This window comes from Mchenga conophoros, linkage group LG16 (genome assembly GCF_057382185.1).
Source record: "Mchenga conophoros isolate Kocher_MC1m ecotype Shallow Benthic linkage group LG16, M_conophoros_male_GT1.1, whole genome shotgun sequence".
Taxonomy (NCBI): domain Eukaryota; kingdom Metazoa; phylum Chordata; class Actinopteri; order Cichliformes; family Cichlidae; genus Mchenga; species Mchenga conophoros.
In genome coordinates, this window is record NC_140541.1 from 19,692,336 (window position 1) to 19,717,108 (window position 24,773).

At 40.4% G+C, this 24,773-nt stretch overlaps 1 protein-coding gene across 5 annotated transcripts in view; it reads right to left on the bottom strand.

Moving 5' to 3' along the window:
* myo16 (myosin XVI) overlaps nt 1-24,773 on the bottom strand; it is a 102,615-nt gene that overhangs the window by 56,099 nt on the left and 21,743 nt on the right. For all 5 annotated transcript variants that reach the window (XR_014888895.1, XM_085248701.1, XM_085248702.1 and 2 more), the window contains exons 3-12: nt 20,776-20,846; nt 18,726-18,869; nt 12,226-12,334; nt 10,078-10,202; nt 9,861-9,986; nt 6,334-6,409; nt 3,927-4,077; nt 3,662-3,812; nt 3,068-3,178; nt 443-508 (exon numbers count right to left, since the gene is read on the bottom strand). Coding sequence is in view for 4 of the 5 variants with exons in the window: in XM_085248701.1 (XP_085104827.1) it covers nt 443-508; nt 3,068-3,178; nt 3,662-3,812; nt 3,927-4,077; nt 6,334-6,409; nt 9,861-9,986; nt 10,078-10,202; nt 12,226-12,334; nt 18,726-18,869; nt 20,776-20,846 (1,130 nt within the window). In the remaining variant the exon portion in view is untranslated. The remainder of the gene's footprint in view (nt 1-442; nt 509-3,067; nt 3,179-3,661; nt 3,813-3,926; nt 4,078-6,333; nt 6,410-9,860; nt 9,987-10,077; nt 10,203-12,225; nt 12,335-18,725; nt 18,870-20,775; nt 20,847-24,773) is intronic.

The following is a 24,773-nucleotide window of genomic DNA, read 5'->3' on the forward strand; positions in this document are numbered from 1 at the left end:
CTACCTGCCAAAAAGTGAGCTATTTCAAAATGAGCTAAGTCCTATTTAAAATAAACCAAAACCCTCTTTATTATGATTGGGCTCACATGTTAATAAAGAACTAAAGACCCGTTACTGACAGGCTTCTCTACTGGTTTATCGTAAATATGCTATTTTTTTAAGGTGAGAGGTAGCGTGTATGTATGTGCCTGAGTGCTTCTGTCTTCCGTGGCTGATGCAGAGTCAGCCTTACGCAGGGTAACTGACAGGAAGACTGCATTATTTATCAACTACAAGGTCCATTTCATCTGCTTATTCCCTGCTTATTGTACCGCATACATGCCCCATTTATCATAAACTTCCATAAGCATAGTATGTAGTTTGTCAAATATAAAGTCATGAATTTCAAGCGTGAGGCCAAATATGTGCACATACCTGTAAGTTCACTCAAATGCATTCTTACCAAAGTGGAATAGATGGGCAGCTCCTTGTTTGGATTGACCAGCAGAAGGATGTGGCCAATGTAAGTCTAGAAAAGAGCAGAAAATACACCTAAGTCATCTTCACTAAAGCAACAAGTTCATTCAGTGTTATAAAATATATCTCTGATGGACCATTTTGACACAAATAGGCTGACACCGCTTAAAATTACTCTCAACCTGCCTAAAGCCAACACTGACCTAGAAATAAAAGTGCTGTCCCACTCTGTCCTTACCAGCTTAACTGTGTGGGCATTTTCCATTGCTATAAGGTAATGTTAATGTCGTGGAAGAGAAAGGTCAAGCAGGGACCTCCAGCAATAACCCCCGTAATGACCTTTCTCTAATAAAGACAACAAATCTGTTCTCTCACAGGCAAACCCTGAAGCTATCTAGATAAAAAAAAACACCAGCTCCAAATTTCTGACCCCTTCCACTAAACTGCTAACCCTCTGTTCCAGACAAAGAGTCCTGGAGGCTGTTTGAAAGCTAAGACTCTGTTGTTCCCTAATAGAGTACGGGCTAACATTGTGTAACATGCTGCTCTGACCTAAGAACATGGCTTCAGTTTAATGACTTGAACACATTCCCAATTCTTGAAGACACAGAGCAAAATTTACAATATGTTCTTCATGTGTTTTTTCATTAAGTGTTTAAAACTTTCCATAGTTTTTTTTTACCATCTAACTCTGTTGTTTAATCTCATGACATGCTTGTCAATAATCAGAGTCTTCTGTTCTGTATTTCTTCAGTTCCTTGCCACTCTCATCGGGGGTTTAGCGGTGGAATGGCAGAAGGCAGTGACAGCTCATCAAAGCCCCATCTCTGACCACCCTGCTAGGCACATATGGAGCCCTCGGTGCCTTTGTTCTTGCCTTCATCATATCTCGGCTGGTTTCACCTTCTTTCTAAAAACTCAAACTACTTCGCACATAATATCAAGTGCATACGGACGAAATATAATGAACGGGAATAAAACGTCTCTTATTTTTCTCATCAACGTCTTGATGCAAACTTTATGTTTAAAGCCAGTCAAGCTAGCGTTTGCTTCCTTGAGGGGTTTAAGAATATCTTAGCTGCATATAAAAAGAAACACAATGAATGACTGTTTCTTGTGCAACTCTACAATATTAACATAGGTATGCTCCCATATTATTGTGATAGTTGCACATTTCAGTGTCTTCATTTAAATCTAGGGCACCTCCTGTACCCAGCTTTCAATATTCTGAATTCCAATCGTTTCTCTTTTCTTCATCCACCGCTTGCACTCCCTTTCACTGTCATCTCCTCATCCTCGTCTCCCGCTGTGACTAACCCTAATGTCTGTGGCCCATCTGGGTTTCGATAATAACAGACTATCACTGCCTCTTCACAGAGAAGAGAGCGCACTGATAGCTCCACATTGATCTGGTTCCAGTCTTTATAGAGCTCCATCCCTGTGGAGCTGGAGTGGAGTTTTAAAGGAAAGGGCTATAAAACAGAGATACAAAATGGACCAATTGTTGGAGATGAAGGCATTTTACTTCTAATTTTTTTCTCCCAATCGATCTAAATGGTATCGATTTCGCAGTTGTCATGTGTCTCAGTATTTGTGTTGGAATGGGATACGACACTTACTGTGCAAAAGTCTTGAACAACTCCTCATTTCTTTATATTTTGCTTCGAAGGAGCCAGATATTCTTGTAATGTCTTCAAGTGATCTTGAACAATAGTTCTCTGAAGGTTTTTCAGAGTTTTTCTTTTGACATTAGCCAGCTTTTTCCACTTGTTTTCATTCCATTTTCAGATTAATATCTATATTACGAAGTGTCAGTCCTAAAAAACAATCTACAACCGATGCAAAGTGTCTGAAAGTCTGAACCTATTTCCCATTTTCAATGCAAAATATAAAGAAATGAGAGGTGGCTCAAGAACCGTGTTTATTATTTAAAGATAAAATCCAGCAATGTTTTAGATCATTTAAACTCTACTGATCATTCCCCACTTTTAAGCATTTAAAACAGAAGTTTAAGTGCATTTGTAGGTCCGAGTTTACAAACTGTGAATTCAAATGAATTTACCAGTCCTGTATACTGGTGTCACAGCATTAAGATGGTATAGTTGGTTTTCCTTTGTTTTATGCAGTGAGCACAGTGAATCAAAACCGTTCACTTCAAGTTTTAGCAGTTTTTGACTGTTAGACATTGACTGTAGAAAATTACAGAAAATATCGTTATGCTTTGACTATACAGCAATATTTGTTGGTTTTGTTCTTCTCTGAATTTGTAAAAATGAATACAGAATATAAAAAACATAATATAATCTACATTATAGTGCTCAGAATCTGTGATGCACTGTGCATGGTGTTTATATGTGTTTACTGTACATGCATATATGCTTAAGGGAAGGTGACTGTAGAGCCCACGGGTATAAAAAATGAGTGATGTGATCCAAACACCTAGAAAATTACCAGGGTATAAAACACACTCAACAAATAAACAACTAGATGTCATTGTTAAGCCCATGAGAACATGTGTTTGTCAGTGCTCTCTGTGTGCTCTGGGCTCTAATGAATGTTTAATGTTGAGTGGAATTCATTCTTAAGTAGCACAAGGACAGACGAGTCTTACGTAGATTTGGTCGTTGCCAAAACGTTTCTGCATCTCGTAGAGAAGGCTGCTGTCAGTCAGCTCACTGAGGGACGCCAGATCGTCATTGGGTGCCGGAGGCATCAGTTTCACCTGAAGAAAATACACTTAGTTTAATGCAAACTCTCACAGTGTTCTCAGAAAGGATGAAAGGGCTGAAAAGATAACTTGAGGATTTACAATGGCCATGGGTCTCAAATGCTTAATTTTGGAGCTATCTATTCTTAAAATGGTGTGAATAGACAACAGAGAGGATGGATAATGTTTGAAATGTATTTATTTGTGACTGTTTTATTTGAAATTTGAAAAGAAAAACATAATGTGACACATGCAACGTCATGATGTCAAATTTCAGAGTTTTGTAAACAACATGCAAGTAAACCCTGTGTTTCATATAACTATGTACAAGTCTGTATGCTTTATTTGTTTATATTTTTCTTCTCCTTGAGGACAAATAAACTGTCTTTATGGAACTTTCTTTCTTCTGTCTTGCGTAAACCCCTCTGGACTTTTTGGGATTTTCTGTGTACTTACTGTCTTACTCAGATTTTTGCAGCATGTAACATGACAAGGTACCTGCTCCAGTTTGCTGGCTCCAGAGCCAAAGGGGCTATCTAGGCCATTATCCTGAGAGGGTTGTCGCCTCAGTGCTCCAGCTGCCTCTCTGAACATGGCACATTTCTCCAGCAGACTGTCCCGCTTAGCGATTGGGATACCCAGGGGGTTCCTGTATAGGGTGGCATAGAAGATGGTTAGGCAATAAGGTGAACTAGAGCAAAAGAGAAAAAAAAAGGTTTATAATATGTGACAATTTTTGTGATTTTGAAAAATGTGAACCCACAAGTTCTTGACAGGGGTGTTGAGGTCATGTGAACCACTATCATAGCGCTGGTCAGTGGAGGGCAGAGGAGCAGAGGGGTCCTTCAGCCTCTGTTGCCAGCTCTCTTCTGCATTCAGCAGCATATCTGCTATGGGCTCTGACACTGCAATATCTAATGACATGATATAAAATATGAGATAAATTATTTGGGAATCTGAAATTCACAGAGGCATGTTTAATTCGATAGAGATACAAATTTTAAAATGTCAGATTTGTACGATCTAGTTCTATCATCTAAAGATACTGAGAGTGTAATGATGTTGTTCAAAAGACTGTAAGGGTCACACCACTCCACAGGTACACCTTTTTGTTCTCTTCCCAAGCTTAAACCTCCTTTAAAATTTGTGCGAATGAGTGGTCACTGGTGGAGAATACACTCTGTGGATCAATGCAACCGTGCTTCAGATGAAGGAGTTAAGATCGTTTTTTTGTAATGAGATCTAAGAGGGCACGAGGGATTGGAATGGCTTGAAGCTGTCTTTTTATTTCTGTGTAGGCACTCATCTCTTGTTCTGACTTTCTTTCGTCATTTGGAGGGGTGTGGGGCTCTGGACTCTGAGTCTCAGTCTCTAAGGGCTTGTCTCACTTCTTTTCTAAGACTGCATGCTAGAAGGGGTATCGACTAAGACCCAAGTGAGGCAGTCAGAGTAGTGATTACACGATGGGAGTAAGTGGTAAGAGGCAGAAATGACATTTTATCCCACAATTTAGCGGTTAGGAGGTAAATCCAAAGTCCACATACAAAAAACATATCATCACTACGACACAACGAACTATTAAGATTTCTAAACACTCTCACAGGATAGTATCCCAGTGGTTCTTTGCTCTTCAACAGCATTAGGAACATTGATCTGGATCATTAGCTAGTAATGGCTTCAACTCTAAAATGACAGGTTTTTTTAATGTAAGGCCTCAATCTCACAGGCCCAAAGGCCGGTTAGTCATCTCCTGACAAAAATTCTTATTCCCCAACCAGTTGGCAAGTGGTTGCTAGTAGTGGCTGACTCTCACTGGGTGAAATCGGAAATATGGGTCCTGCATCCAACACCTCATTGTGATTGCTTGGTAACATGCTTGCATGGAAACATTCACTATTTACTCTTCGAAATAGTGGGAGGGAAACCAGAAATGGAGAAAATCCATCTTCAAAATAAAAGTTGAACCTCACAGCTATAACCAACACATTTATAAAAGTACAACTTTTACTTTGAAGGTGAATGTTGTCCGTTTCCAGTTTGCACCCCACTTTTCACACGGAAAGCCAACATCTTCCATGCGCACTACTGGCGACTGAGTCAAACCACTGTTCGATGGTTGCCTGACTGAGGCCTACGCACTGACAGCGAGCTGTTTATTCAGCACGGTTAGATTTGGATTCCAGGACACAACTTCAAGAGCAAACGTCAAAACTGGGTGGCTGTAGCTCAGGTGGCAGAGCAGGTCAGCCACTAATCAGAAGGTTGGTGGTTCGATCCCAGGCTGCATCCTGGCTGCATGCCAAATATCCTTGGGCAAGATACTAACCCCATGTTTGCCTACTGGTGGTGGTTAGAGGGCCCGGTGGCGCCAGTGTCCGGCAGCCTCACCTCACCTCACCAGGGCAGCTGTGGCTACAATGTAGCTTGCCATCGCCAGTGTGTGAATGTGTGTGTGAATGGGTGAATGACTGAATGTAGTGTAAAGCGCTTTGGGGTCCTATGGACTAGAAAAGCGCTATACAAATGCAGACCATTTACCATTCCTTCGTAGGAAAGATCAGATGTAACATGACAACAAAATTCATCAGATTTTGGTGAGCTAGACGACCATAGCAAATGAGTCGCATTGTTTTCAAGCTCATCATTAAACCACTGCATGACGCCTCTTCCCCTGTGGATGGAGAATTGTCACCCAGGAAATGTTCACTTCTATAGTAGTGAACCAAATGTGCTCAACGGTTAATTGTCTCTGTTGATTCTATTATTACTGCAGCATGCTAACACCCAATTATTCTTTTAGTGCTGAAAAGACAAAAAACAAACAAACAAAACATGCTTTCGGTAATAATATGCTACCTCTATGCCCATTAGCAAATGATTTCCACCGGTGGTATATAATTACTGCTACCAACCAAATTTAATCAGGACAAAAATGTGTTTGTGTTTAGCACAGGGTGTTATTGTTTTCTTTTTGTGCATGCCTCTTTGTTTTATATCATCACAGTGACTGTTAATGCTTTTGAATGGGCTGAGTTGAATAAGACAAAATTTATGCCCCTACTTCTTTTCGCATCATTACCTCCCACTCTCTCAAATGTGTTTGCCCATTCCCGCTGCCACGTCTGTGTGTGTTTCTAGGCACACGTGTATATTTGTGTGAAATACGTTACCGTAGGGCTTGTCTTGGTTGCAGTTCAGCAGAGTCGGGTTCGCGCCATGCCTTAGGAGCTGGCTAACAATGCTTGTCTGTAAGAGATGGGACAAACACAACCATTTTCCATTAAAACCTACAAAAACATGTCATTGCAGGTCTGTACATCCTCCTGTACAAGGTCACGGGAGATGAGGCGGTTATACCTACATTTATAGTTACCGTGAAGAGAAGAGTGGGTATGCAAAAATGTAGTACGGTTTACCGAGACAAACCGTACTAGCAACTCGCAGATGTTACACACGGCATATGTCACACATCACAAGTCTACACAAGTGTTGCCTCCGACCGAAGAGCTCCTTTAATAATGAGCCCATCTCCCATTACATGTCACAGTGAAAGAACCCCATAGCTGTCTACTATCATTTCTGCACAGAGCGACTGTCTCTTTCACCACCCGTCTTTGCTCACAAAGTGTGATGCACAGCTTGATATGGATAAAGTATTTTGGATTAGTATACAGCAGGTATTTTTAGTGGGACTCAAATTACTGGAAAGAAGGATTTTCACTACAACGTGGGAGAGATGCAATGAGTTTAAGGACAGCTCCATTTAACTCTAACATAACAAGCGCTGTTAAAAGAGAGCACTTTACATTTTTATGCAGCAATAACTGTAATAATGTTCTAACTAAAGGTTACCATCCAGCAAAACTACCAATAAACAGAAAGTGTCCTTCAGTGAGAACAAAATATTTAAATGTTCCAATTCCAAAAAATCTTGGGATGCTGTGTAAAATACAAATAAAAACTGAATGATTTATAAGACTCATAAACCCACAGATAGATAATAGAGGCTTAGAATAATATCAAATGTTTAAAGTGAGAAAATGTAAAGCCTTTAAATGAGCTTTGGCCCAGAGAAGACATCAGTGTTTCTGAATCACGCTCACATTTGGTTTCTTCTTCGCAATGATAGGGCTTTAACCTGCATTTGTGGATAGCACTTTGAACAGTGTTCACAGACTGTTCCTGAAGCCCTGAGATTACCATTACAGAATCATGCCTGTTTTTAATGCTGTGCAGTCTGAGGGGCTGAAGATCACGGGCATCCAATACTGATTTACAGCCTTGTTCCTTGCACCCAGAGCTTTCTCCAAATCCTCTAAATCCTCTGATGATATTATGTACTGTAGATTATGAGATATTCATGAGACAATTATGAGTCTCTACAATTTTACATTGAGGAACATTACTCTGAAATTGTTCCACAATTTGAAGACACATTTTTTATTGATCTGTGAATGTCTTCCCATTTTGCTCTTCTGTACATTTTGCACAGTGTTGAAACTTTTAGACCTCTACTTTGTAAAGAAAAGAAAAGAAATCAATAACAAGGCCCTCCATAGATTTTACACATCAAGGTTAGTTTTGTGAGCTTATAAATGCAGTTGTGTTTTGTTTCCTGCAGGGCCAGAGGAGGTTTCCAAGTCTGGGGATTGTCCTGGGAACAACAATGTGAAAAGAGTCTGACAAATGACACAATCAAATTGCGATTTACCAAAGGTCAGGATATCTTGGTCTCTGGAGTGCTGATGTTTATCATTTTATTCAATACTACTGCCCAACTTCATGCATCTCCAATACCAAATGTACCAACATACTTTTCTGTAAGTCACAGTTCACATTTCAGATTCTTTGAAGTACTGCATAGCAACAAGGCATCATCAAAGTACATGGGGGAGTGACTCAGCACATTCTGTAGACTTGCTCTGACCCATGTCAACAGCTGTTCAGCAATCAGTTTACAGCGTCTCTACTGTACACAAATGCCGTCAGCGACACTCGCGCTCTATAAATACTGACAGCTCGTCAGCAGCACCACGAGATCTGAACTCCTGAGTGGGTCAAAGATTAAAGGAGCACTACGAAATGGCTATCAGTACACGGCGGTTCAGCAGGGACAAGGCAAACTCAGTGGTGATGTAGATTCCCACAGACAGAGTAGTTTTGGGGAAAAGCCCACATGTCCCTTTAATATTTGTCACACAATGCAAAACCTGACATTAACATTAAAGTCCTTCAGAAAAATGAACCTGTTATATAAAATCATGATGCTGCTATATTTCCACAGCCTTCACGTGTAACTTCATTATAAAACTGAATAAATTAATCCAAATCCCTGCAGCGCCGCATTTTAATACCCTGTCACTTAGTTGCAAAATCCAACACAAAAGTATTTAAAAATGTCTCCCTCGAGAGAACACAAGTTGAAAAGCCCTGAGTCAAATCAGGGAAGCCAAGAGCCAGGGTCTAACTTATCACAAGACCGAGAGAGGTAAGCTTAATTAGCTACAGTAATAAGGTCATACATCTTCTTAAAGGGTCAGTCTAGTGTGAATACCACACTCCACATGGGGTTTTTAGGTCTAATGCACCGGTCGGTGTTACAGTTTCCAGCGAGTCTTTACAAAGAAATCGTCTGCTTGGGACTCGTGTCAGAAGAACTTCTTACTAGCAGAACTAACGATTTACTTAGCTGGATACTTGCACACATTTGCAGCCATAAAGTCTCGTCCCAGCCACACTAACCAGTATAAGAAGAAGACACCAGAAGGTAAATGTTAAGCAGGCTCTGGGAGTAGTTTGTATGCAGGAAAGAAAGCACTGGCACCAGTAAAGAGCTGATGGCTAAGGATATTACGCACTGCGAGGGAAACCTAATCGATTTTCCAATCCTCCACACTGACACTCTTAAGTCAAATATACTTACATATTACATAGAACACTTACAAACACACACAGCATGGCTTTTGTAAAAACAAAGACATGGAAGAAGGTTAAAATTCAATTTAAAAAGAGAATTATGTGGAGTTATACATTTAAGCTTACTGAATAGCTATAATCTGATCATGAAGCAACTACAGAGAGGAATTCAGTAAGAGGGGAGAGAGAAAACTAAATCAGAAGATCCCTGTGAATGAAACTGGGAAAGGCTAAAAGGCACAGAGATAAAGAAAAATATTTTTAAAACACACAGGAAAAAAACATAGCGTGAGAACAGATAAACCAAAGACAGAACGACTCAACACACCAAATGAATAAAATCTCTTTGTCAGCAGCCAAGCACACAGCCCAGAATGTAATTAAATAACTAGTTGGGTCAGCAAGATCTGAATGTGATCAGTCTCCTCTCTTCAAAGCTGGAACCCTCCCAAACCAGCAGATCCTATTCCCTTCCTGTTCCACCATCTCATCTGGAAATCAATCTCCTCTCTTCTGAGAGAAGCCATTAAACTGCTAATCTAGAGTGCTGTATGCATTTGTTGTAACAAATTCATACACAGAGTCCTCCTGTGTGCCTGTTTCTGATCGACTGAACGAAGAAGAACAGCTTATCAGAGTGTGTATAAGGTAACGGGAGGCACGCTTCTCTCTGGAATAATCTATCACAAATTTTTCTCATCTTTTCATTACTGAGTTTAACTTAGGGGACTATTTAATCAACGTCCATAACATGCTGGCTTTCTGTGCAGCTGTGGGTTACCTGTCCATATTTAGCAGCCAGGTGGAGAGGGGTCCAAAAGTTGTTGTCAGCAGGATGAGGATCTGCACCGCTCTGCAGTAGCACAGACACCACTTCTCTGTAACCACTCGCACATGCAATGTGGAGCTTCAGAGAGAGAGAGAGCAGCAAAGAGAAATTGTAAGTTTAAGTGCAACAGAAAGCTTTTACATCCTAACACATGTGTGCTTTTACATACCAGAGTAATTCCTTCTTCATTGGGCTGATTGAGGCTTCCCCCTGAGGCTACAAGCTGTCTAACATCAGAGAGCATGGTGCTGGGTCGCTGAATCTTCATGGCATGCATGGATGACACATCCACACCTAAAAAAAACACCACCATAACTGAGAAACTTGTGTTACAGTAAGTCTTTAGTTGGCATGCTTAAAGGAATAGTTCCAAATAATCTGACTCATTATCTTGCAAAGAATTGAACGGGAATGTTGATAAAACTCATATTTCAGTGGATAACGCTGGAACCAGGAAATGGTTAACTCAGCATTGCATGAAGGTTGAAGCAGCTAACGCAACAAAGGGGAAAAGCCTACATCTCACTGACAAATGCACTGTAAGCTAGTTTCCCAGACATGCCTTGCCCTAGACTAAGAGAAATATTCAATAAAGCTCTTGGCTGACAAAGGGTTTGAGTCTACAGCTAAGCTTGTCTGGAAAGAGCCATTACTTGTTTTACTTATTCTGTGCAAAAATGTTAACATAAAAGAAACAGTTTTGATGTAGTTTGATCCCAGACAATTTTTGACCTTTTAACTGCAGCAATAAATCAAAGCCAGATACATATTCTTTTAAACTTACTAGACTAAACTGCTTAAAACAAAGTGGTTTACTGACTTTTGCAGTCTAAAGGAATGAGCTACTTGGTTGTAGCTCATTCCTACACTCCTGCAGAGCTAAACTGTTTACGGGACTAAATCTGAGATTCACGCGTTGTTTTATATTAGCAGTTGTGAACGACATCATATAAGGAGAGAGCTGGCCCTGCGCTCAACAATGAAAATTAAAATACCGACACTTGCTCCACCCTGTGACCTCTGTAACAGGGCCATCAAAGACAAACAGAGGTTTACAAGCGCATCTATCCCAAACAATGAAGATCTATGTATCTTTTCATAATTAAATACACACTGCACACCTTACTTTGGTTGCTGTAATAATGTAGATTGATTGTCAGTCAATCTATATTTCAGTGCGATAAGCTTGAGGGCACTAACTAATAGGACTTTTCCAAACAGCCGTGATTAAATCAGGTAATCAATAGTACTGTGTTTCCAAACAAATTAGAGCCTCTGGGTGTGGAGGCCTTTAAGACATACTGATAGTAAAAAAAATCCACAGCTTGCCAGAAACTGTGGGAATCCAGTGGTGGATTAAACCGTCAGTGACTTAACGAGAACAGTGAGAATGAGCTAGACGATTTTTAAAGAAACCGATGGCATGGCGGAGTACAAAAAATATCCTGATGCAGACACACACGGAAAGTCTGTCGTTCTCCTATAACCACGCAAACTTGATGGGGTGAGAGCGCATGCAGCCAGGTTGCTATAGCAACAGAGGCTGAGCGAGGCTGTGTGAGAAAAAGTATGTTTTATGGTGGCAAAACCAAATGCGATTGGGCGGTGTGGTGTGGTGGATGGGTGGTGGCGGGTTGGGTTGATGGGGGAGGGTCAGAGGTGCTGCAGGTTGGCGCGGTGGGGGGGGGGGGGGGGGATCACCACAGGGGCTGACAGACAGAAGCAGACTCAAAAGACTCAGAGGCTGGATGTGCGCCCATGTGCAGGGTGGTCTGAGCTCGATGAGTTCGCCGTCTCCACTCACAAGCTTGCATTTGTCATGTTATTCAGCGCAGCCTCATGTGTGGCAGATGGGTGAGGGAAAATCCTCAATCATTGTCATCATCTGTTTCTATCCAGCTTTGTCAGCATGATTCCCGTTCTTCATTCTCTGCATGTCTCTCGATATTTTTTTCTATATATTTTCTTCTCCTTCTGCCCTCATGCGTCTCTGCCTATACCGCTTTCCTCTCCCTGCGCCTCTGTCTCTTTAATTTCCTACTTTGCTGTTAACCTTCACCTTTTTTAAGAGACTAGTGCCCCATTCACGATATACCACAATTATGCCTGTGGGTGTGCCTCACCTTCATGCACAAGTACACACACAGAGCAACTCATGTTTAGCTGCAGGTATAACATAACATCCAAATACGTCCCAAGCAAGACAAATGTAGTCATTAGGATTTTTTTTTCTCTTTGAAAAAAGGGTGTGACATAACAGAAGTGAGCCATTGGATTTGTTTGGGAAGAGTTAACACACATTAAATACCAACTTTACCGTTTTCCTCCAAGTGTTTTCGGAGGATGTAGCTGGTCTCCGTCCCCTCAATGGCGTAGTCCAGAGGAATGCTTCCATTGATGTCCTGAAGCAAAACGTTCACTCCAGCCTTCCAAACGCAGGACAGAAAAAAGACAAGAAAAATAATTTACGAGCAAACTCTGTTTAAGCATGTACCCTGAGCCATTCATCAGACTTGAAGAGATGATAAATTGGGAGTAATTATCTTGGCTTCCCAGAGGGATATACCTGAGCAGCGCCATGGAGGTGCTAACAGACAATACACTGAATTAAAGCCATTATTAAATCACTGCCTGGGGGGGCAGTAAAAAGTGGGTGCATTGGTTAACACTGCCTGGGATCACACAGGTCAGTGTGTGTGTGTGACAAGATTAATATGTGTTCATTCAACAGGGATGCTGTCAGAGCATAAGATAACACAAGAGGCCTCCCTCTGGAACCTTTAATGATTGCCTGATGACAGTCGTCAACAATCAGTGTTCACTCTATGGTTTATTGTTTCTCTTGAAAGGAAATTCCCCACCAAAAATGCACCTCTTAACCTGTAAACCACAAAGGTGTGCAAGCTGAGCAATATGTACTCTAGTTACAGTGACGCTGACAGGGCCTTCCCGCTGTCTTCTTTTCTTTTTTTTTTAGTAATTGCCAGTTGTCAGCATCCAACCATAAAATGCTTCCTGCTGTTTGACTAAAACATAAAAAAGCAAGTCAATGTAGCTCTCAGAGAAGGACGAGATCTGACAATAGGGATGAGAGACTAACTGACGGTCCTTGTTTAATATTTATAGTTAATAGATTTCTAACGACCTGTTTGGAGTGTGGCAAAGAGATTTATGGTCTAGTCCTCAGGCAGGCAGCGATGGAGGGGCTGGGGAAAGAAAAGAAAACTGAAAATGCAAAGAGGGAGCAAGCTTACTGAACTGCACGAAAGCTGTTAACCTTAGTGCTCTGAAAACCAATCAGCAAAATCATGAGAAAAAACAAGCTTCGAAATAAACTTTATCTGTCCAGTTGTCTTACAAATAACAGACGTATTTTATTAAAAGAAATAAATAAAATGAAAAGGGAACATTTCTGATTCAGGGACACTGAATTCAGTTTTGACTGATCTGAAATGTGTTCCAGTGAGATCCACAGCTTCATTGTGCATCCATCTGTGCTGTCCAGTGGGAGCTCTTTTTGCTCACTTATGAGGGTGAGCTGGGGGTTAACAAAGAGAATTAATTAACATTAACTATCAGCTGGTGCTTCATGACTATTCATGAAAAAAAAAAGCCTTATCACAATGTGAAACACAGCTTGAGAAGAGCAAGATATGAGATGATGATGAGTAAGTCAGAGTGGGAGTGCGCATTAAGGGGGCACAATTATCCCCCCTCTGCCAAACCCACACAGCAACTACACAAACACACACTCCACCCTCACTCCCTCAAACACTTATGGTGCTTTGCACCCAGTGGTAATCTGCAAAACGTCCTAATAAACCTGAAAGGAGTTCTCATGGTGCCTCTCTTAGCATGCATGTGAGTATTACACAGTGGGAGGAGAAGTGTGCTAATCCACACGTTTACCATCAAGATTCAGTAGCGGTAAATAGATGTGCAGCAGAATGAAGTTATTACCTGACAGACAGATACATTATGTCCTCTCTAAACATCCACACCTATACACCTCTACAAAAAGCATCCAGAAAAAACATTTAAACATATAGAATAAGAGAATAGAACAGCCCTTTACTGTCACTGTACATGTACAACAAAATTGTGGAAATATGTTGCTGCCCATTCTGAGAAGGTTAAAACTGCACAAGCAGGACATAATCCTGCACCTGATACTGTTATAAGACAGGGCTTTTCATCCGAGAGTGAAACAATCACAAGAAGGAAATCAGCAGAGAAACTCATTGTATGAATGTAAAAATGCTGGTTTAGCTGTACAAGTTCTAACAATAACAACCAACTGTCATTTAGGAACAAAAAAAGGTATTATGGCACACAGACCTCAGCCAACAGACACAGATTATGAAGCAGGAGCACTAGGCACCACCAATCCAGTGACAAAATCACACATGATAATTGCTGACAGATATAAATGGGTTTGTGTTGTCTGGCAGTCAAGCGTAGTGCAAAGGGGTTATAAAGTTGAGTTGTGAGCCCCACACAAGCCAGCACCATTATGATGGATCCACCAAAGACATCCCAGAGATGGAAATCTGTTAATGCCAAACTCCCTGTGGTTCATAATGGCAGTTGTTAAACACAGTGACTGCTAAAAATCAATAACAACTAGTAAATGTGTGTTGAAAGCTGTCCCTGGGGTAGTTACTGCTGAGCTGGACACCTTCGGTGTGAAAAGCTAACCAGCACTGACAGCTCGCATACGATGAGGCATCAGTCCAACGTATGTCTGACAGACCAGTAAGCTTCTGTCTTAATCAATACAGCTGTCTACAGCTGTTCTTCTGACAATTTATGTAGCCTAGACAAAAAAAATGCTACTTTTACTGAAATCGATTGTAGTCGGATCATAGCCATAGCCCCAACCACAGCTCAGAACAGCAGTGCAATCTGCTCTGTACACATAGAATCATTTAGACCTTCAACCTACTCTTCTGTTCCCATGTTTTACTTTTGTGACAATTTTGCTTGCTTTTACAAAAAGAGCAGATGTTGCAGGAAAATAAGGAGTCATGATTTCATAAAGATTTTAAGTAATGTGCAGCACAGAAAATCTTTTCATTCTACTGAAAAACAAAAATGAATATAAAAAAAAAAATTGTCAAAAGTATAGGTTGAATGAAAAAGCGAGGGGGATGAAAATCTACCCGATGAATGCAAATATGAATGTCCCAAAATAAAGAGTACGTAATACATTTCCTGCTAATATTACGAGCAGTTTTCTGGGACCTAGCTTATAATGCACTAAACGACTAAGCAACAGTTGCCTGATGAACCACTGTGATGTTTGGGGGTTGCACTGCATTATTAGCAGAGAGGCAGAGAGAGTGATTTCAACTGATGTCAAGTGAAGTTCAGTGCAGCCAGAGGCTTGCTGTTAAACGTCTGACTTCAAAGGACTCGGAGTTCACAAGTTCTAAATTCATTATTTACAAGCATGGAAAGTGGGTTAATTCAACGACTGTACCCGTGCTGGATTTTGAGCAGTAAGACAGGAAATTACATTTTGCAAGAGAAACTGCTTCCAGTCGATCACGTGATTCCATTCCTCTCCTAGCACAAGACTGAAAGCTACACAGCAAAATCTCCAGTGTTAAATGAACACTGGAGATTTTGCTGTGTAGCATTTCACAGAAAATGAGAAAATAAAAGGAAAAAAAAAACAGAAGTGGTTTTGTTTCAAAAGGTAGAAACTTTGACAGGAACCAAAACAGAGCCTCCAGACTAAAGACAAGAGGAACAATCTGACTTTCACAGAAATTCCAACATTTCCAGTGACACTGGGGGTGTGTTAGTGTATGTTGCATGTCTGTGAAGGCACCAATCGTGCTTTCACAGATGCTGCCATCTCGACGACACCTGTGTCAGGACAGGCCTGTCTAAATGTATACCAGTCACATGGCTTCATAGTTAAAGAGCTTGGGTTCTAAAAGGACCTGCCTGCAGTCAACTCCTGTTACTTGCTGAAAACATTTGGTTGGGATGGAACAAAAAGTGCAAAAAAGAAGCCTCTAAACTGCTGAGCAACTGAAATATGAATTTTAGCCTCTGTCCTATTTACAATTAAACAAAGGGTTTTAAAGATCTGCAAATATTTGAATCTTTATTCCCATTTTATACATTTTGGGAAATATAGCTGTAGCATTTTCCACTCTGAACTGCGAGTTAATCCTACTAGGGTGTCAATAACAAACATTTACCAGAACTGGAGTGTCAATGGTTTCTGGAAGGGGTTTGGAAATGGGCTGGGAATGACAGAGCTTAGAAATGGCTCGCTCTCCTGCTGTTTGGAGGGAGGAGATAAGAGAATTAACATTACTGCCAATCCGGATGCAGAAAAGGAATTCACTCATATTTCTAATCATTCCCCCCATCCCTCTACTTTTCCACATGACAAGCTTGGTAACATCTCTGTCAGCAAAAAAAGCACTCTGTTGCTCTGAGAAGGAACTGGAAATCAAGGACAGGGAAACAGAGGACAAAAGGAGGGAAATAGCAAAAGAGATGATGGAGTGGAGACAATAGATTAGTATATACTAGCAACATTATTCCTTCTTGTGCCAATCAAAGATAAGGGTGCCAGTCGAGCTCCTCGAGTGAGGCCATTGTTAAATAAAGCCGTTACATTCACAGGGAAGAGCTTGCAATTAGAGCTCTGACGAGGGAACAGCCTGACAACAGAGCAGAAAGACTGGAAATTGGCAAGAGTCTGCGGTGAAGGAGTTGGGTGTCAAAATGAATAAACAGAAGAAAAGGGATATTGGATCTCTATCGGAAATACTGTTGGACTAAAGCTATTTTTGCCATGGTAGACTGAAAGAGCTTGGGTTCTCCTTTCAGAAATTATACTCCCTTGCTGTTCATAGCAGAAAAAAGAAACTCGAGCGTTTGTCTTACTATGAAGTGAAAAATTCACCCCAAGGAAATTTGCACCATTTTGAAAACTCAAATGTTGGAAAGTGTTTTCTTCCTTTCACCCAAATGTTGTCACGAGCATGCGCAGGGACACACTCACAGAAAGCACAAGCAAAGCCAAATACAGTACTGTGCAAAAGTCTTGAGCTAGCCCTCATTTCTTCTTTGGGTTCCAGTGGTCCTGAGCATTTCTCCAGGTTTTCTGAAGGTCTTTCAAGGTTTTTCTTTGGACATTGGCTGCTTTTTCACTCAATTTCAGCCCAATCCTTGTACCATTTTCAGAGGAATGTTTTTTTTCTGGCTTATTACACCACTTAACACTACTAAGCATAAAAAGCAACCTAACTCATGTGTCTACACATAACAGACAGCTTACCAAAGAACTCATTTTAAATATTATTATTATTATATACTTTATTACTAGAAACCTGTTGCAAAAACAACATCGTTTATTCCTGTTTCTTTAACTGAATCTACAAAAAATTTCAAATATAACAACATTTGAAGAGCATAAAATAGTATTTTTTAACCAGTGATAAATTAAAAAAATCAGAGGACAAGTTGAGGACAAAATAGGTTGCAGGTCTAAAAACCAGTCTGCAGCAGATGAACAGTGTCTGAATGCACTTAAGAATTCCAGAAAAGACCTGACAAAGAAATTTACAAGAACAAAATACACATAACACCAAATAATAATGCTCAAGCTAAAATCACACAAAGTCAATGTTTGTTTAATTTACTGTGATCCCTTGTGTCTTAATATTTCAATAAATTTCTGCACCCATTTTCCGAGCAAAATATAAAGAAATGAGGGACGGCTCAAGTCTTTACTGTACTTTGTGTTGGTAAGCTGTAAAAATGTCTGAACTTCTCATAGTTTTTAATTTCTAACAAATGTTCTTCCTTTTTCTTCCCTCTTCCCCTGTTCTCTTCCAACAGAGCAGAGTTATGCGTCAATATGGCCCAATTTATGAGGAACTAGTTCTTTCCTGATAGCGAACGGGAAAAGTACAGAATCAATCTCTGTCTCTCTCTCTTTCTCTCCCATGGCATTGCCCATCATGAAAGCCCCCGAAAACACAAGTCACTGCATTAAAGTGCATTTGAGATACATACAGGACACCCTCCCTAAGCAAACTAGGCACCCCACATGCTTGTAGGGATATTAAATGCACGCAAATACACAAACACTATTAATTATCTGTATTCTTTTTTCCTGGGAAATACTTCAAACGTATACATTCCTCCCAGGAAAATCTCTTCCCTTTCCCACAGACAGGAAACACCAATCACTCAGGACCCAATCAGCAGAACCAGAATCCACTGGATTCTACACAGTTCTACACCACATGCAACCCTCTCTGCGTCTAATCAACACCAGCGCAGCAAACTCAGCCCACTCAGTGACTGGGCTTCATGTGCATGCCCTCCCTTACAGCTGGCACTGCTCTCATTATGGACCTAATCAGTACAACCAGGGCTCTTGTCAAGACATTCTCCACAGAATAGTCTCTCTTTGATATGATGCAAATGCCGAATTCCAAATATCCTAATTTTCGGAGATTCAACTGGATTTGTGAAAGAATAAAAAGCTCTGTTTCAGATCCTCAGCCACACAAAACCCCTCATCAATGGAAGATGCTCCACTTGGACAGAAAATTCTTGATGACTAATGTGAGCCAGTAGTTCAAAGCTACTTCTAAATGAAGCGTGAGTACCAACCAGGTCCAACACACTAATCTAATTTGTAGCTGACACACTTGGAATTGCAAAGATCAACCAGAAAATTACAACTACAGCCAAAACGTGTGTCCTTGAATGTCTCTGTATGTTTTCTTTTTTCCTTCCAATATACTGCATGGTCATGTTTTAATGTGTGTTTCTCACCACCAGCAGCAGCAGCACCATATCAGCATGGTCACACACACAGGCTACATGTAGGGCTGTCCACAGGTCTTCGTCCTGCAGGTTGACGCTCAAGCCTCGTTCAATCAGAAGTTCTGCTGCAAAGACATTGTCATGGCGGGCACACTGCAGAATGCAAAAAGAAGGAAATTACAGTACAGGGAGTGCAGAATTATTAGGCAAATGAGTATTTTGTCCACATCATCCTCTTCATGCATGTTGTCTTACTCCAAGCTGTATAGGCTCGAAAGCCTACTACCAATTAAGCATATTAGGTGATGTGCATCTCTGTAATGAGAAGGGGTGTGGTCTAATGACATCAACACCCTATATCAGGTGTGCATAATTATTAGGCAACGTCCTTTCCTTTGGCAAAATGGGTCAAAAGAAGGACTTGACAGGCTCAGAAAAGTCAAAAATAGTGAGATATCTTGCAGAGGGATGCAGCAGTCTCAAAATTGCAAAGCTTCTGAAGCGTGATCATCGAACAATCAAGCGTTTCATTCAGAATAGTCAACAGGGTCGCAAGAAGCGTGTGGAAAAACCAAGGCGCCAAATAACTGCCCATGAACTGAGAAAAGTCAAGCGTGCAGCTGCCAAGATGCCACCAGTTTGGCCATATTTCAGAGCTGCAACATCACTGGAGTGCCCAAAAGCACAAGGTGTGCAATACTCAGAGACATGGCCAAGGTAAGAAAGGCTGAAAGACGACCACCACTGAACAAGACACACAAGCTGAAACGTCAAGACTGGGCCAAGAAATATCTCAAGACTGGTTTTTCTAAGGTTTTATGGACTGATGAAATGAGAGTGAGTCTTGATGGGCCAGATGGATGGGCCCGTGGCTGGATTGGTAAAGGGCAGAGAGCTCCAGTCCGACTCAGACGCCAGCAAGGTGGAGGTGGAGTACTGGTTTGGGCTGGTATCATCAAAGATGAGCTTGTGGGGCCTTTTCAGGTTGAGGATGGAGTCAAGCTCAACTCCCAGTCCTACTGCCAGTTTCTGGAAGACACCTTCTTCAAGCAGTGGTACAGGAAGAAGTCTGCATCCTTCAAGAAAAACATGATTTTCATGCAGGACAATGCTCCATCACACGCGTCCAAGTACTCCACAGCGTGGCTGGCAAGAAAGGGTATAAAAGAAGAAAAACTAATGACATGGCCTCCTTGTTCACCTGATCTGAACCCCATTGAGAACCTGTGGTCCATCATCAAATGTGAGATTTACAAGGAGGGAAAACAGTACACCTCTCTGAACAGTGTCTGGGAGGCTGTGGTTGCTGCTGCACGCAATGTTGATGGTGAACAGATCAAAACACTGACAGAATCCATGGATGGCAGGCTTTTGAGTGTCCTTGCAAAGAAAGGTGGCTATATTGGTCGCTGATTTGTTTTTGTTTTGTTTTTGAATGTCAGAAATGTATATTTGTGAATGTGGAGATGTTATATTGGTTTCACTGGTAAAAATCAATAATTGAAATGGGTATATATTTGTTTTTTGTTAAGTTGCCTAATAATTATGCACAGTAATAGTCACCTGCACACAATGATATACCCCTAAAATAGCTAAAACTAAAAACAAACTAAAAACTACTTCCAAAAACATTCAGCTTTGATATTAATGAGTTTTTTGGTTCATTGAGAACATGGTTGTTGTTCAATAATAACATTATTCCTCAAAAATACAACTTGCCTAATAATTCTGCACTCCCTGTATTGTTAGATTTATTGGAACAACAGGAGTGGTTCAGTGCACATACACTAATAAGTTGTAAATATGGAAAAATGTCCAGCAGTAGTAAATAAAATTTTGCCACTGTCACGGAGGAATGTAATACATTTTTGCAAAAATAAAGGCATGGACAACGGTTATAAGTATAAACATGTTACATTTATATGAGTGACAATATCATTCTGTGAGGACACATAACAATGTCCTGATTTTTTAAATCTGTGCATTAGAAATGCAGGAATTCCAGGGAAGATGAATGTGAGTGTAAAAAATGCCACTTCCTGTTAGGGACATATCTTACCAAGTGTAGCAAGGATCCCCCAGAGGAAATGGGAGTGTTGGGGTCAACACCTTCTTTCAGGAGGCGCAACACTGCAACACACCAAACATCCATATGTTAGCACCTGCTGTTTGCGAGGACAGGCAGCGTGCTTAAGGCAAGCACAGTAGACACATACGCAAACACAGGCATCACTATCAAAACCGATGTGTGTCGAGTGAGTGTCCTCTGACTGTCCTTGTTACGTCAGTGCGGATCAGTGTTAAGCTGTGCGTGCATGTTTGGTAACCCCTGTTTTCTGACCTGCTGCTGGGGCAACAGCGAGCCACGCAACCCAATAACACACTGACACAGATCGACTAAAGGAAACATAAACCATTACAAACAAGCTGACACAGTCAGACATAAACAGATAAGCAGACATGGTTAACACAGATAAGCAGGGTCCTAAGATTTTGCTATAAATTTGATGTGTTTTTAAAGAAATAAATGTGAACGTAGCAGCACACAGTGACAGAGCGAGAGCGACAGGACACTGGGGTGTGCGACAGATGAATAGAGACTGATAGTCAAACAAGAAAGGCAGGTGGAGCGCTGTAGTTTGGACACATGTGAATTCAGTGACACTGACAGCACTAGACGGCTGCTGACTGAACCGAGGAAGACCTTATACCAACACTGTCACACAATCCCACCACATATGCCACATACACAAACGCATACAGTCTGTTGCATTAGCACATACATGAACATCCACACAGAGCCATGGCAAAATATTACACTTTAAAGTTTTTGCTAAAATCTAAAGGAAAGGATCTGTTAAACATTACTGTCTTAAAATTTACTAGCATTGCAAATGGATTCACCTGCGATAAATATGTGTATTTTATAAACACAGATAACTGTTTGAAGTGTGCATCGTGCATTTACACACCATCCACAACTACAGTATATGTTAACGAACTAAAACACCACATCAGAAATCAGGGAACAATTAACAATGAGCTGGTTGGCAATAAAAATTCAGAATTATCTTCAGATATTAAGCAAAGTAAAATAAAATCTCAATAATTTAAACATTTATCAATCTAACGTAATATGATGTATGGTTTGGACATGGCAGACCTGAAAACAAGATTAGAAATGAGTATATGAGAGTGACAACTTCGGCTGAGCAGTTTGAAGACAAAGTTAAAGGCTGAGATCATTTGGGACACATACAGAGCAGGGATAGTGGATATATTGAGAAAAGCATTTTGCCCATGGAGTCGTCAGAAAGGAGGAAAAGACGACTGCAGGAAAGGTTGATGGATGTAACGCAGGAGGACATGCAGGGGGTTGGTGTGCAGAGGGTTCATGTGTTGGTATAAGAAAGGGGAAAGGGTGAGATGGAAGAAGAGGATATTCACTAATCACTTGGTTGGCCTATCATTGTAGAGGCACATGCACACATATCAAGCAAGCCAGACATTATACAAAGAATGTTTTTCCATTCTTCTCATGGCTGCAGTGCTTAATAGCATTTAAGTGGTGGATGAGTAATAAACAGACCAGTGCTGGATCCAATCAGCATAATTATCTCCTCAAGTCTCCATATGCTGTGGAGACACAAGACTGTAAAACATCAATTAAAGTACATCTAAAGCTGAATTAGTTACGGGGGAATTGATAATGTTCCTGCTTTCTTGTCTATTAAACAATATATCACAACTCATCAGTGAACTCAGAAGGGCAGTTTTTAAGAATGTAAAGCATCTTGTGATTCACAAATGGTAAAAGTTGGTATATTGAAGGTTGGTATATTTTCCTGGTTAGGATAAACTCGGGTTTTAAAATGACCCAACTGATGGAGTTAGTTAGTAAGGAGCTTTCATTCAACCTGCCTGGATTTTATGGCCCACAGCTGCAGACAGGTCAAGGGTCAAGTGGTTCATAATGTCATCAAGTAGCAAATGGGGAAAAAATGTTTGTCTGACAATATGGCCATCGGGAATCAATAGTACTGTTGCACGCGTGTCCATCTGTTGTGTGCATTAGTAGTAAAGCTGCCAGCTATGCTAAATATCACTAATATTGAAGGCTTTCATTTAAAAATGCTTTGTGTGTCTTATGATCCCAAACATATTTTGTATTATACCTTTATGTAGCTTAGATTAAGATAACAGTTATTATTTATTATTGTAATTTGCACTGCTTTCTTACAATGTCAGTCTTACTTTCGCTGTTTTTTTTTAACTAACTTCATTTGTACATTTTTTTTGCTTTTGATCATTGCTGTATTTATCTCCATAGCATAAGGCTCTTACCAGGTGCCTTTGGCACTTTAACTTAACTGATGTTTATTGCAGACTGTACTATTTTTATACTTTATACTTTATAATGCTGCTGTAACACAACAATTTCCCTTGTAGGATCAATAAAGTATCTATCTATCTATCTATGAACACTGAAACAAGTTTTGCTTCCTGTAGGCAATATTCCTGTCAAGTCAAACTAGGGGCATCCAATTATCCCTGTCTAACGTACGTCAAATAATGGAAGACAATAGCAAACAAAATCCCAAGACTTTGTTCTCAGCATAAACATGGTATAATCCAAAGTTCAGATAAAGTTTATACAGAACTTCAGAAGCCTGATTTAGACAGCTCAGGTAGGTGTCACCCAAAGTTTGAGTCTTTTTAGTGCAACATTCCCTCTTTGTGTCACTAAGTCTTTACAATAACTAAGTGCAGAAACAGTAGGCAGGGGAAAGTCAAATTTAATACCATGAGCTTCCAAAAAAACCTGAATGTATTGAATTTTATCCCCTGTTTGTTCCTATGGAATCATCTTTACAAAGGATCTGTCAAAGTCCTGCATACACAGAAGTAACGATTAACACAAGCAAAGTTTATTGAAGAAAGATGAAACAGTGTGAATCCATAGTTTAAATCATGGCTTGACAGACTAAATTAGTTCTTGATAACTCTATAATCCCAATAAGGTAATGGGATTTCAACTACAAAAGGAGAAAGCCATTTGTCAAGTCAATAGCAAAAGGGATGTATGACACTGTTTGTCTTAAAGCTACTAACGACGAGCTGTTTTACATTATGAGGTGATGCCACATTATCACGTAACTAAAATGCAAAAGGAACCCTGGAGTTGTGGCAGCTATATATTTATCTCACAGCACAGCCACAACATTAACTGTCTTTATATATTTATTAATTTTTATATGTGAGTCGGTGTATGTAAGTGTGCCACCCTTCAATCAGGCAGTGAAATGAAGAGTGCGCAAAAACTAAAGTCAACTATCTTTTCTGGACAACCACAAAACAGCTGTTCAAGACGTATGTGCAGTTTCCATGGCAACCACATAGGACCTGATAGAAAAAGAGTAAGCACGACGGAGAGAGAAGAGAAAGATGAGAGAGAAATCTAAATTAGCTACAGATTGACAGGTGGACATGAATAGAGCATTATGACCTTGATAACTACTCAGATTCTTAAAAGCCAAACCTGTGACATCTTATTGGCCTTCTTCTTCTTCCATGGAAAAAATACTTCACAGTTACATCCCTACAGTAAGATATTATAAATACAGCTACATCCAATACATAAAACTGTACATGAAGTTAATCAGTAACTCTCCTGAAAATCCATGCTTTCATTTAGATATTAACTCATGCTTGTGTTCAGCACCTTCAGGACCTTTTGCCTACACAGTATATTGCAAAGTATGTGCAGTTCACTGTTAAAAAAGCAGTTCTCCACTCAGGAAAATTAGATTTACATATTGTTGAACTGGAACTGCTTGAAATAGATACAATGCCTCACGCTGACTGTTGTGCAGATACAGTGCAAGGTTGGATGTACTTTTCTCATGGCTCTCTTTTCAATTCTGTGGCTCTTCTTTCTCTTGCTGTACCCTGACATTCTATGAATCTGATCAAATCTCTGTAATGTGCGCTCCATAATGTGCCACTTACATCAGCATTGCCAATTTTCTTCGTATGGCAACCAGACACATTCTTCTC